We start from the raw sequence: 15,253 nt of genomic DNA, 5'->3' as shown, positions 1-15,253 counted from the left end.
GAGCACAATTACTCAACAGCTGAAAGGTAAATTGGACAGATGTTGGATCAGGTGACGTGGGCAGGGTGAGCATCAGGCTATTATCCATGAGTTTCCATGAGGCAGAGAGGAGGCCGGCTCTCTTTCCGAGGCAGTCTTTCAGGCAGATGTTACGGAACCTGTTGCTTGTCCAGATGCATTGGCAACTTTTGGCTCTCGTCTCCCTTGTTTGTCAGACACTTAAATTGACGTTAGCTGCAAGAAAACGAAGTGGTAAGAACTTGTTTTGTTTTTTTTTATCATTTGTGTTTCATGACTGCTTATAAATTATATATATATATATATATATATTTTATTTGTATTTTTTTTTTTGCAAAATAATCAACTATACACTTATAAAAAAGTACCAAACACTATAGTTTATGGACATGTACACTCAGATAAAAGGTACAAAAGTTGTCAGTGGAGAGGTACTTTTTCAAAAGGTACTAAAATATGCCATTTAGGTTCTAATATGTACACTTTAGGGGTAAATAATATGTACACTTTTTTTTCCTGAGGGTGTATCATGGTATTCTTTTGAGTACTTCTATATTCACCATGGTAGAGGAATTCATGTGCCATGGTACTTTCAGTATGTGCACTAATCCCAAATATTGCTTGTTTACACAAATGTTTATTTGTTTTATGCAAAGTATAGTTCCAACTCTCAAATCTGATTGGATGAGCCGGATTCAAACCATTTATATAGCTATTATTTATGTGAATATACATAAAGAGTGTAGAGGTGTGTGATTATTAGTTGAATTCTATATTAATGTGAGGACTACATTACTTGGCAACCGTAATATTTCCACTTGCAAAGAGTTGTTTATTTAGATTTTTTTTAAATATATGAATCAATGTGTATTTTTGAACGTGTTGTCACCATTTAACAACAGTAATATGTTACTTGAGGCTGTGTGTTGCAGCGATTTTCCCTGACCTATCATTTTAATATTATACATTCCTTTACTATGTTCTAGATGTTGTGATTTCTAGTTGATGAAATCAGATACTTATCCTACAGAACTGGCATTATAATTTTGCTTTAGAAAATGCTGTGTTGCCGTCCGTCCGTCCGTCCGTCCGTCCGTCCGTCCGTCTAATCTACAATATATATCTATTTATATAGTAAAAGCACATAAGCAAAGAAATTTAACAGCAAAATAGTTTGAAACACTTATTTTGAATGTGTTTTTATATAACTAACCAATTACTTTAAAAAAACGTAAGAATTCAGATATACAGAGCAGAAAAACACTTCTCAATTTGAGCATTATAGAAGTATCTGGCCTTCATTTCTTATTTGTATCTTTCCCCATGTTTTCTCAATTCCATTTGATTGACATCCATGCAGAAAATAGTGAACAATGGGAACGCAGCGGAAGCATCACAGCTTGGCTCACCGACGTCTTTTTAGACAGTGGTGTCTCTCTTTATTTCCCTAATGAAGGACATGAAGATAAGAACCATCTGGCAGTTTCCTCACATCTCCCCCCTGCAAACCCTCTCCAGTGGTTCAGTTTGACACGACACACGCAGACAAGAGGCTTCAATCTCCAGTCTTTGGCTTTGGTATTGGTCGGATGTAAACATGCATGCACTCTGTACATTAGCAACACATTTTGTGAAAAGAAAAAGACTGAGAGAGAGAGAGTAAACAGTTATTTGGCAGATGCTTTTATACAGTTGAATTATTACAATGACCAACTCATCATGGAGCAGTCCAGGGTTATGTGTCTTGCTCAAGGGCACAGTGGTGATGGCTCATTTCTCTTTTTTTGAAGGGATTGAACCAGTTACTTTATTTAATGGCCCTGACCTTTAACCAGTGGACCTCAATTGTTGTTGTGGGTCCCTAATGGTTTTAGATGTGGACTTTATAGATGTGGAGAAGATAGAACAAAACAAAAAGTGGCCATAAGCAAAATGCATATTTAGTAATATATTGTGTAATTTCAACGAAATATATATTTTGCATGTACCAATTTTAAGATTGGTACATAAAAAAAGTTATGATTTGCCATATGGGCCTAAACTTGATTTTTACATTGTGAATTAACCATGCAATGTACTTACCAATGCAAATTCTTGGTGTTGCTACGTGGTTTCTAGGGTGTTCTGGGTGGTTGCTAGGTGGTTGTTCAAGTCCGATGAGTCTCTCTGCTTTCTAGATATCATCCACCAGGAGGAATTCTTAAGTCTGATTGCATCGTTTATCACAATTAATCATGAAAATGCACATATCAAAATTCAAATCTGTACTGCATTGCTAAAATGCACACTGCATATACTTTCTTGAGCTTAGTTAGGTGACAGAAAAAAGTTCCTTTTCAAGATGGCATACAGGCTTATGGCCTTTAGAATGTCTCCTCAAAACCCTCAAATGTCACTACAGAAAGTGTAATGTGTCAGATAATGACACGCTCCCTTGTGATGCTACATTGCCTGTTTGCTAATAATGATTTGAAATGTTTTCAGAGAGCTGGCGACAGAACTGCAGGAGCTGTCTGGAGTGTTCGAAGGAAAATGGCTGCCTGCGCTGCTCTGAGCGCCTCTTCCTGTTCCTGAACAGAGATGGCATGAGTCACCACGGCTCCTGTGTTCACTCCTGTCCCTCCGGACACTTCGGCCTCCGAGGCAAAGATCTCAACCGCTGCATGAGTGAGTCCATCCTAGACCTTTTCAGAGAGCTGGCGACAGAACTGCAGGAGCTGTCTGGAGTGTTCGAAGGAAAATGGCTGCCTGCGCTGCTCTGAGCGCCTCTTCCTGTTCCTGAACAGAGATGGCATGAGTCACCACGGCTCCTGTGTTCACTCCTGTCCCTCTGGACACTTCGGCCTCCGAGGCAAAGATCTCAACCGCTGCATGAGTGAGTCCATCCTAGACTGTTATTAATACTATCAAACAAGTGCACAATAATAATCATCTACATGTCCAAACCTCTTGGAACTTTTGTATTTCTTTATTATTATTATTTTTTATGTTTATTTTATATCTATTTCATATTAATACTTGAATATTCTCGCTAATATTTTAAAAGGAATTCTGAAGTCAAAAATAATAATAATAATAATAATAGTGTTTCAAAAAATTTCCTTATTAAATTATATTAAAACATATAATTTTTTTATTTTATGTAATATTCTCAGTAATATTTTTTAAAGGAATTCCTTTGAGTTTATTTTAAACATGGTGAAATGTCATATTGCTGAAAGAACTTCAGTCTAATAATAATAATAATATCATAAAATACTGTATATTATATAAAATCTTATTTATTTATTCCTTTTTTATTGTTTGTTTGTTTTTTGTTCAAAAACTTTTCTAAAATACGTTTTTTGAGGGGGCCATTCATCTCTTGATATCTTGAGAAAGCCTGTAACAATACCACACACCTTATATATAACTATAATCCTCATACATATTTCTCCCAGAATGCAAAGCTCCAGAGTGCGAGAGGTGCTTCAGCAAAGACTTCTGCACTAAGTGCAAGGCAGGATATCTGCTCTTCAAAGGCAAATGCTTCAAAAACTGTCCAGAGGGCACATTTCCTCAGTCCACAGACTGTGTTGGTAAGTGTTTTAATCGTTTTCAGACCTTCTTTATGGTAGATGCCATGAAACTCTCATTACCATACTGAAAGAAACCTGTCAGTCTTGTTTTATTTGGAACAATTATATCAAGATGTTTTCTCATGTGTGGCAATGAAAAGCAGCAGATATAGACTCGAGGGAAATTTCTGGTTGCATTTACCAGGGTATTTACATGCCATTAACTTGATGTAGTGCAAAAACTTAGGAATGAGTTCACTTGCTTACTCACACAGTAGCGTTTGATAAAAAAAAAAAAGATTAAATTAAGTCAAATCACATTTATTTAGATAGTGCTTAATACAATACAGACTGTTTCAAAGCTATGGAAGCCAGTTTCTGTCACGGGATAAAAATAGATAGATAGATAGATAGATAGATAGATAGATAGATAGATAGATAGATAGATAGATAGATAGATAGATAGATAGATAGATAGATAGATAGACAGATAGATAGATAGATAGATAGATGACAGACAGACAGACAGATAGATAGATGACAGACAGACAGACAGACAGACAGAAAGATTGATTGATAGATAGATAGATAGATAAACAGATGACAGACAGACAGACAGAAAGATTGATAGATAGATAGATAGATAGACAGACAGCCAGACAGACAGACAGACAGACAGACAGACAGACAGACAGATAGATAGATAGATAGATAGCTAGATGGATAGATAGATCTAGTTTATATTCCGCAATTGTGCTTTATTCCTTAGAATTATGAGGTTGCAACTGTTTTTTTTGGTTTCAATACAGACTGAAAAAATAAAAAAGTTAATTAATAGATAGATAGATAGATAGATAGATAGATAGAATTGTAAGATAAAAAGTGCAATTACCTTTTTTTTTAAATAATAAACAAGAAAATAACAGTATAGTTTTTCAATTATGAAACTAATGCAATTTCAGCTGTAAAGCAGCTCTACGGAAAACAATAGTGTTATTATTCAGCTCAACTTGGTTCAATATTGATTCAATTTAGTTAGTTTATCTGTTTGTACTCCAGAAGGCTGTGTGTTCACTACCTTTGGTTTCTGGGGTGAATGGAGCCCATGCCAGCACAACGGCCTGAGCTGTGGTGTCAGATGGGGGCAGCAGAGCAGGACCCGTGAGCTGTCCAGAAACACGCCTGAAGAGACCGATGCACTCTGTCCACATCAGACTGAGAGCAGAAAGTGCAGGATTAAGAAAAGGTGTCCAAAAGGTGATTCATATTTTTAAGCCTCTTTATATCATCTTTCTTGTAGATGCTCACACGATTCTCACATTACACGAAACACAAGATCCAAACATTGTCACTTTAGAGAGCTAAAACTGTTCCTAGGCTAAACTTGGGAAATTGTGTTTTGCTTCCATTTGATGCTCTGCTGGAAATCATTTGTTTGCAGCAATCTTCATTATCGCTGGCAGATCAAATGTCTGGTGGCGTTAAGAAAATGAGGCGTGATATTTTCTCTGTCACCTTCAGTCGCCCTGAATGGCACCCATGTGTGATGGAAAGACTGCATGACATTTCTGTCATTATAATTTCCATTGCTGTCACATTGCTTTGGAATTGTATACTAAGTGCTGTTTTTGAGAGAATATAGGGTGCACAGTATGCACATTTTCTGCTTTCATGCACTATAAAGTACACTGGTGTATCCAACAATGCAATGCAATCAACTTGATTTCTAGTATGGCAGGTGAAAAAGAAGTACTTGCAGCTGTGATTTTTTTTTCTCAACTGGACTAAAAAAATGAATGCTTACTGGTTCAGTACATTTTTTATTTATTTATTTATTTTTTTCCAGAAATTAGTACCTTTATTCAGCAAGGATGCATTAAATCTATCAAAACAGCAGTAAAGACATTACAGCATTACAGATTTATATTTCAAATGTTACAATAAATGTTGTTCTTTTGAACTTTCTATTCATCAAAAAAAACTGTTTTCAACATTGATATTAATAAAAATATTTCTTGAGTAGCAAATCAGCATATTAGAATGATTTCTGACGGATCATGTGACACTGAAGACTTGAGTAATGATGCTGAAAATTCAGCTTTGCATCACAGCAATAAATGACATCTTAAAATATATTCACTTAGAATAGTTATTTTAAATGGTAATAATACAGTACTTCACAGTATTACTGATTTTTACTGTATTTCTGAGCAGCTTTGGTGAGCATAAAATACTTCTTTTAAAAACATTAAAAAAAAGAATTCATATTTTTTTTTTTTTTTCCAGAAATTAGTACCTTTATTCAGCAAGGATGCATTAAATCTATCAAAACAGCAGTAAAGACATTACAGCATTACAGATTTATATTTCAAATGTTACAATAAATGTTGTTCTTTTGAACTTTCTATTCATCAAAAAAAACTGTTTTCAACATTGATATTAATAAAAATATTTCTTGAGTAGCAAATCAGCATATTAGAATGATTTCTGACGGATCATGTGACACTGAAGACTTGAGTAATGATGCTGAAAATTCAGCTTTGCATCACAGCAATAAATGACATCTTAAAATATATTCACTTAGAATAGTTATTTTAAATGGTAATAATACAGTACTTCACAGTATTACTGATTTTTACTGTATTTCTGAGCAGCTTTGGTGAGCATAAACTACTTCTTTTAAAAACATAAAAAAAAGAATTCATACAGAAAAGTCTACTCAAAAACAGTACCAAAATATACGGTTACTATCCACATCAGATGTTCTCAATCAGTACCATTGTGGTTTATCTCTGAAGCTGACACCTCAAAGACTTACTTGTGGTGTGACCAATGAGAACCCGATGAATGAATTTAGTCCTAGGATGTCCTCTAGATTAACACAAGATCATTGCCGTTCTTCTCAAGTTTCCCTGTCTTCAAGTGTAACCCTGAGAGCTAATGAAAGTCAGGCAGCACATCTCAGAGCGGCTCACAGCAGAAGATTGCCAGGTGACCCAAACTTACCTGCTTAAATCACAACGCACAAACCTCTGATCTTAACATGGAGATTGATGTTGGTTTTAGGATTAAAGGGTAGGGCGGGGGCCGCTGTGGGCCTAAAACAGATGACTCAGGGCTGTAAATATCGACTTTTAGTGCTTTGTGTGTGCATAATCTGAGAAAATGAAAAAATTAGGAAGCTTTAATCAAAGCAAGTAAAAAGCGGGGCAGAGAATGACAACAGATAAAAAAGATTGGAGAGGTCCAAGAGGAGAAAAACAGGAAAATGATGGAGAAACTGGCATTCTTGCCAGGCCATGGTGTTTTCCAGACCACAGACTCCTTAGGCCATAATAACTGTTTACTCCAGTTTTATTATGCTCTTATTATGTCCCTTTTAAAAAGACAAACATGGATTATGATTTGGTTTTAGCAAACCAAAATGTTAAATTAAACTCAAGCACCCACCTCTGCACACTATTTGTTCCGCTTTTGCTCCAGAATTTATTTTTTTTTGGATGACAGTACATACCACCCTGAAGCTCCTCTGTTGTTGATTTTGATTCTTAAAGTCAAACCAGACATGAACATTAAAGCAACATTCTCAGGTTATGAGCTGCATGACCATTGCATGACAGCGAGAAATTGTCCACTAACACAAAAAAATAAACACTGGCTTTCACCATGTAAAAGTCAACAGCTCCTTTTTATTTTATAAAGAGCATAATAGTAATATTTTATTTAATTTTTAAATTTTTTTCCTGGCAGGAGTTTAACTGGTCATCATTTCTGATTTTGAATAAACTCTTTGTTCAAGGTATTCAGGTATTTGACACATTGTTTCCAACCGTTAGGTTAGTTTTTGCTTATTTCTGAACATCTCTCTTGAGATAGGATTGCCCAATTAAAATGCGTTTTGTGAGACACTCCACATAACTGGTGACAAATTAATATTTTGAGACTTTCTTTTAGACATTTTTATGTTTAAATTCACTGCCACTTATTTTTCAAAATAGAACCCAGTTAATCAATATATTTAAACAGTATGGACATTCTATCCACATAGTTCATTTTGATATGTTTTTATATTTCCCAGTTGAAGATGAGGATATGGCATCATAGGATAATTTCCATATTATACTTAATTTCCTTTTTAAAAAATGTAAATGCCATTTCAGTGGATTTTAATGGACAAAATTTGTGTTATTTCTGTCCAGCCAAATTATGCAAATATACAAGAAAACAATTAGTGACCTTTTTCTTTGACATTAAAATTATATGTCAACATGTTCAAAACAGAAAAATGAAAGAAACGCATCAATACACAAAAACATCACAGCAAAATGTCAGTGTCAAGTGCTGATGTAATAAAAAATATCACTCTGACTAGATTATAGATGTGACAGACATATTGAAGTGATCAAACTGAATTCTTAATGCTTTACATCAATAATAAAAAACATACAGTATATGGTTTCACTGCCTACAATATTTAACTTGAATATGATTCACTTTCTTATATGGTTTTACGGTTTTATCTTGGCAGATAAAAGGAAAAATGAAAGGAGAGAAGAAAGAAGAAACGCACAGAAAAAGCTGAAGCTCTTTGGGAACAGAACCATCACAGAACCTCCATGGAGAATGTAAAGCTCTGTCATGAAAGTCAGTTTTATTCTTTAGTAATATATATATTATAATCGTTTTTATAAACAATTTTTTACAAAATATTTTTTGTATCAATATTTGTAATATGGCTACTTTAATAATTGTGACATGTAGCAAGAGATTGCACATCCTTTTTTTAATGCATATGTATTAAGTGACAAGTTGGGAGGGTTTCCCCCAACACAACCACATGACTTAAACCTCCGGTAAAGTGTGGTTTGACAAAGACAAGATGCATGTTGGACTATGATACTGTACATTTCCATCTGATGAATAACAGAAGAACAGCTTCATGTGGTTTGAGCTGTATCTCCACATCTTTCTGTGCATGCCTCGGGCTGTTCTGTGTTTTCCAACCACATACTCTCCCTATATTTGCACTTCTTCACTATAATTGCAGTAGAGAAAAAAGAGACACGGAACAATGTAAAGTCGTGTAAAGACATGCCAAGATCATGACCTTGTACTCCATTTATTCAGTCTCGAGGCATGTGATTGGCTGTGGACATGTCATGTGACCCAATGATTGGCACAGATTATTCTTAAGAAAAGTGATAAATAATTTTTTTTTTCATGTACATTTCTAAGTTAACTTGCTAAAAGTGTGCATACTTTGTCTAAACAAGTATAATATTGCATTATTTTCTTATAGCCTCATTATCGTCCCCCTGTGAAAACTGAAATGTTCTACAACATGCTGCTTTTGATTTGGGAAGGATGGGAATGTGCTGATTTGAATGTGATTTATTTACGCTTTCCTCCGCAGTATTCTCTCAGGCAGCTGAAATGTATTTACTGGAAAAATCAAAGTTTAAAGCAATTAGACCCAAAGGAATGTTTACTTTTTTCTTAAGGAGTTTCTTAAGGACTTTTTTTCTTGAGGAGTTATGAAAATGATACAGATGAGAAAGGGATAATATTTTATTTGTATGTTTTTATTATATTTTTTTAAAGAGTGCCAAGTGATTTGAAAATAAAAGCTTTTTCTGAACAGGACTGCTTTACAGGGATATTTTTTTGTAAGTATATTCTCTTTACAAAAATTCAGATATTGTTTATATACAATAGTTTTTATATATAGAAGATCAAATAAATATCCTATAATGCATATTAAATACACACCTACAGATGTGGAAGTTTTCTTTTATTTCTCCCAAATTAACAGCAGGTTCCTGGCATCTCTTCCCTATTTACTGTCAAAACATGCCCTGCTATAGGGTCACAGAGGGTCAATATGTATTTCCTCTGCAATTATAGTGTTCAGTAATGTTCAATAGCTTTTAAAACTTCAAGGCATGTGTCCAGAAAGAAACAGATTTTTTAAAATTAGAAATATTCACTGGAGTAAAAAGTGTTAACTAATACATGTTAATAACCATAAGTGTGCATGTTTCAGGCAATTTCTAAATTGCTTTTTGTAATTTTAATTGTCCAAATCAACCAGGCTACTGTAGTTTTGAAAGAAAGTATTCGTTTCTTTTTCAGCATTACACTAGAATTGAATTAAATAGACCTGTTTTGGGAAATGTTCAGGGCATATTCAGTCTAAGTGAAATGCTTATAAAATAAAGAATTTGTTATTGTTCTACAAATGATAAAAACAACCATTACTGTACCAGCCTCTGCACTTGTTCCATATTCAGCCACTAGATGGTAATGTTCACCTGATATATAACTATACACTACATTAAATGAGGCTTCCATTAGAAATGTACATCATATTGGCTGTTTCTACAGACTGACCAAGTTCAGAGGTCATCCGCTCGGCGCAGGGTCACCAGCTCACAATGAAACTTCACAACAAACCTTAAACATCTCAGTGGGAGACTCAGAGAAAACATGCCAAATACAATGTGAAGTGACACATTATATAATGTGTTGTGAGCTTGATGCTGTGTGAACAGCATTCAACCTGACACGTCTTCTCAAGAATGCAAACACGCTCCATATGATTAAAGCGGCTCTGGTGGAACTGTTATTAGTGCTGTTTGCTAAGAGAAGCATTGTGCATTTTGGTAATCACACTAGTCAAACCCTTTAAGCTACAAACATTAATGATACTGTCTGTAAGTTGCGTTTACAGATGCCTGTAACCTTTTAACCCTACACACATGCACACACCCACCATGTGTTAACTTTCAACAAACAGTGCTATTAATAACCCCTAAATTGGTTTTAGACGTTGCTTGGATATTCTGGGTAGTTACTAAGAGGTTTCTTAATACCTTTGAGAAGAAAATATTTTAGTTCCATATTTTTTAAAATAGTCCCCAGCACGCTCCATGTGCAAGCAGGTGGTCACGTTGGTTATGTTGACAGAAGTTAGCCTATTTTCAGGAGCTGCGTAATATTATTGTGCCTGCTGCACCCATGGTACGGCAGCAAAGTTCCTTGATTATTACGCCGGAATGAGAGTATAGTTCCTAGCCATATCGGCCTAGAAAATTGCAACTTTTCATTTTCCGTCGGTCTTAGTACACGATGTAACTACAGAAGAGTCAAGTTTTAAATAGGAAAAATATAGAAATTCTTTGGTCATTTTTGAGCGAGATGCTAACGGTCTAATCAGAATCAATGATCTATGCTAAGCTACAGCTAAAAGTGCTACCTCCAGACCCGGAGATCGGCTGAATGGATTAGAAAATGGTAAAGCTCAACTGTTTAACTCTAGGGGAGTTGGAAAATGAGCCTATTTTCAAAAATAGTGGAGTGTTCCTTTAATTTGTTGAATGACTCTTTCAGTCGATTATATCGTTACACCAGTAGGTGGTAACAACGCCTTTTTTGAATGCTATGAATTTGAGTCATTTGAATAATTCAGTTTACAGACCTACTGAGAGGCTCATAAACGGTTTTTAAGCATCATGATAATTTTCCCGGTTTCTCTTTCAGTCGGTTAGCTTTCACGAATGAGATGCTTCAAAAAGGTAGAGACCACAATAACTAGCAAAATGAACAGTACGAGAACAATTCATTCATCTACTTTTAACCTTGAAAACTTCCTGAGTATGTAGTTTTCTACAGTTGTGTACATACAAATTTTGTCTAGAAACTCTGACCATAGTTAAACATGCCCTCTTAAACCTCGCATGCTCTCTCTTCTCTGAAGAGACTGAGGTAGATTGAGTTTCTGTGTTTATGCTGATGTGAATCAGCACTTTATTGGTAGTCATTTAGCAGACATTTTTGGATCCATAGTGACACATTGTTGTGCAATTTTTAATTGAACTGATTGAACTGAATCTTCAAAGATCGAGCTACATTTTTGAGACTTAGTGAAAGGTGAAAATCGCCCTTAGAAACTCTGACCGTAGTTAAACATGCCCTCTTAAACCTCGCATGCTCTCTCTTCTCTGAAGAGACTGAGGTAGATTGAGTTTCTGTGTTTATGCTGATGTGAATCAGCACTTTATTGGTAGTCATTTAGCAGACATTTTTGGATCCATAGTGACACATTGTTGTGCAATTTTTAATTGAACTGATATCATTTTTAAAAGATCTTCAAAGATCGAGCAACATTTTTGAGACTCTTAGTGAAAGGCGAAAATCGCATAAATATAATAAAAAGAAATCAAACTTTAAAAGGAATAGTTCACCCAAAAATGAAAACTTGCTGAAAATGTACTCACCCTCAGGCCATCCAAGACGTAGATGGGTTTGTTTCCTCATCTGAGCAGATTCCGAGAAATTTAGCATCACATCTCTTGATCACCAATGGATCCTCTGCAGTGAATGGGTGCCGTCAGAATGAGAGACAAACATCTGATATAAACATCATTATAATCCACAAGTTATCCACACCACTCCAGTCCATCAGTTAACATCTTGTGAAGTGAAAAGCTGCGTGTTTGTAAGAAACAAATCCATCATTAAGGCATTTTAGCTTTAAATCATTGCTTGTGGCCAAAGTCCATGATAACGCTTCCTCAAGTGAAAAAGTCCATCTTCTATTGATATTGACATTAGATTTACATACGTTTCATCACTGTCCCAATAGAGCAAGAGCAAAATAAATCAGAATAAACTAAACAAATCCCTCCCTGGTGTTTTGTGAGCTGGAACTGGGAATTTACCGTACCGTTTAAATTGTCATCACACCCACCACTTTAGTGAAATATTCATCTAAATGTAAAATTATACTTTCCTCAACATAAATATTAATCTTACTATTTATGCAAGCTATTTTACATCTCTGTTGTCCTGCTGAGCTTATATTCTGTTATGCAAATAGTATGCCATTTTGTTCATTTGTTTTGTATGATACTGATGATAGTATAATGAAAACTGTACACTATACGATACAAACATGGCATTCTTTGTAAATCACGTATTGACTGGTAGTCACATCTTTCTTTTTAATTATCCTATTTTTCTCTGAAGTCTATTTATATTGTTTGTCAAGCTTCCTTTGACCAGAAAAAGTTCTAATTTAGTTTTCCTGACCATTTAACAGCCTCTTTTTGACATTAAAAATATGTTTGTAAACATGCAAATTACATGTGTTTTAATTGGCTAACTTCTTTGAAAGTGAAATGTGCAAAAAGGATTACTAATAGTTTTTTTTCTGACAGGAAAGTTTCACAAAAAAAAAGAAAAATAATTAATATATTCATATAATGGTATCTAAAATATAATCATCATTAAAAATGTCATCCATAAAAAAATGTAAGAATGAGGCATTTTTGTTGCAGTTTCGTTTCAATAAATTGTGCTTTGGGGCTGGGAAATTTTCAGTTCTTAAAGATACATTATGTTTTATTGTATAGTGATCTCTTTGATCTCAAAAGAAACTATGATTTTAAATGTTTGTGCCTAAAAGCTTTTACCCCACTTCAAATTAGATGATTTTGGATGTTTTATTAATTATCATATTCAAAAGCAATCGCCATCTATGCTAAATATCAGGAAAATCTCGTCTAAATTAAAATTTAAAACAGCCAATAGTCACATTTTCTCATACATCTAAGCATAGAAATTGAAATGCTGCTCCAGTTGCACAATTTAATCACAGCTGAACATAAGATGAGAGATATTAAACATGTCCTGCCATTCCCAGACACTTTTATCTCAGATGTTGATTACTACGACACGTTCATTGTTTTCAGCTCAACAGGACACATGTAAGTGTAGCTTTTCCACATAAAATTAATGATTTGCTGAATGATATATTAAAGGACATATAGCATGTACAACATCACATTTAAATTGCACTCCTCCAGATAAGATTGATTGCTTTTTTCATTGAAACTGTTTATATTTTCTCTCTTGGTATATGTAGAAGGTCATTCCTTAAACCTTGAACACATTTCTCGCTGGCTCGCTTTTTGAGATTGCAAATCTGGTCCATGTTGCCAGCTCCAGTGGTCACTCCAAAGGAAACAAAGCTTGCAGGGAATGTGTTTACGAGTGGTTCTGATTTCGTAGAAATGGACTCCAATCTCGTAAGAAAAACAGAGATAAGATAGGATTTACACAGACCTTAAACACAGCCAGAAATCCAAATGGCAACACTTGACAAGTAGTTTAAACACCCCGGCCTTAATTTGTTTAAGAGGACCTGATGGAATCGCAACAGTAATATGTTGATTGTTGGCTTTTGAAAGATAATTGAGATTCACAATCAAGTAGCCTACTTACTGGTTGATAAAACAGCACCAGAGGCTAAAATAAACAGAATGATAAAAATGAGTTATTAACAAGACAAGCCTGAGGTTGCAATTAAATTTCAGTGGGTTCATGTTGTCATGGGAACTGAGAGCTGTGCTCACATATATCATGCTGTTTGGCACCCTGTTAATTTTCTTTCCACTGTAAATAAATAATCAGGATATCATTTATAAAGTTAAAGCTTAGTACCATGCTCGTATTTCCCGCGAAAGCTGTTGTGAATTGGGCTAAAGTAAGGCAATAGTTTTGAACACTGGCTAGTTATGTACTTGCTCAAATATTGATTTTGGATCATTTTTAACCAAAAAAAGTTACGACTGTATTTTTTTCCAAAACTGGGAAACGAATTAGCATTTTACCACATCCTGAAGTCAAAGGGTTTTCTGAGCTGGGTTTTTGTCTAAATGTCTGAAATAAGGTCTGGTTAACTCAAGCTCAATATATTTTCCCGTTTTATTCTGTGACCTAAAATATATCAGTAATATCACCTTGTGATTTTTTTTTTTTTAACTTTGAGTTGATAAATGGGACTACAGATGTTGGCGGGGACATTAAGCGTCATCAAGCCGAACAGGTAAACTCATCTACTCACTGGTCACTTTCACAGCCTTATTGTGTTTAATCGCACTCTTGCAAACTATTCTACCTCAAACTTTCATGGAAAATGATTTTGAATAAAGACTAAAAGAGTTGTCGGAAGCTTAGTAATGGGGATTTTGAAGGTGTGATTCATGGAGTAGTTTGTTTATAGCCTACATTTAGCTTTTTACTTCTGACAATTCTATTTAGGCTTAAAAAATCATTAAAGCTGTGTTCATTTGTGAGGATTATCATACTGGACAAAACGTGTAAGAATGATAAACTTTAGGGGGCCACAAAGCTTATTTTTTGTAATAATCCAAAAGCCAATGGAAAAAATCCTATTGGGTTTTTGTTGAGGGAACCAGGATGATACAAACTTTCAGGTTGGCCTACAAAAATATGTCATCAATGCAGTGACTGTAACACAAATACTTTCTTAAAGGCACACAGTGAAATTCCGGGTTCTACCTTTATATTATACCACAAGAATATTCATCAATAATTTTCAAGGACAAGAAAATGCAACAATGCCTTAAGTTTTAGCATAAGGTTTCTCTTGCATTTCATATCTCAACTTATAAGTTGTCACATATCATCATTTGTGGAAAACCTGCCCAAAACCAGCCTAACTGCAAAGCCACTGAGCCCCTGAAGAAGTTTTACGTCAAAACCAAAGCTAAGGCTTCCCCAGGAGTATTAGACCGCTGTAGATCACATACATGATTAAACAAACATGAAAATATGTTGAAAACACGTTCTAGCTCTCTGGCTGCAATCATCAC

The 15,253-nt window shown here is 34.9% G+C and overlaps 1 protein-coding gene across 1 annotated transcript; it reads left to right on the top strand.

Moving 5' to 3' along the window:
• Positions 1-173: 173 nt before the first annotated feature.
• Positions 174-8,204, top strand: rspo4 (R-spondin 4). The gene is made up of 5 exons (XM_016270678.1): positions 174-252; positions 2,503-2,685; positions 3,459-3,596; positions 4,635-4,832; positions 8,104-8,204. The coding sequence occupies exons 1-5, from the start codon at positions 174-176 to the stop codon at positions 8,202-8,204; spliced, it is 699 nt and encodes a 232-aa protein (XP_016126164.1).
• The last annotated feature ends 7,049 nt before the right edge of the window (positions 8,205-15,253 follow it).

The sequence above is a fragment of the Sinocyclocheilus grahami genome, unplaced genomic scaffold (genome assembly GCF_001515645.1).
Source record: "Sinocyclocheilus grahami isolate Dianchi unplaced genomic scaffold, SAMN03320097.WGS_v1.1 scaffold57.1, whole genome shotgun sequence".
Lineage (NCBI taxonomy): Eukaryota > Metazoa > Chordata > Actinopteri > Cypriniformes > Cyprinidae > Sinocyclocheilus > Sinocyclocheilus grahami.
Note: the sequence above shows the minus strand (reverse complement) of the source record. Positions and strands in the feature narration are given on the sequence as shown.

Bases quoted from the DNA above. Each gene is read 5' to 3' on its own strand.
- rspo4 (XM_016270678.1), top strand. From the start codon at position 174: ATGCATTGGCAACTTTTGGCTCTCGTCTCCCTTGTTTGTCAGACACTT. The intron at 253-2,502 runs GTAAGAACTTGT...AAATGTTTTCAG, and splicing joins AGCTGCAAGAAAACGAAGTG to AGAGCTGGCGACAGAACTGC. The intron at 4,833-8,103 runs GTGATTCATATT...TTATCTTGGCAG, and splicing joins TAAGAAAAGGTGTCCAAAAG to ATAAAAGGAAAAATGAAAGG.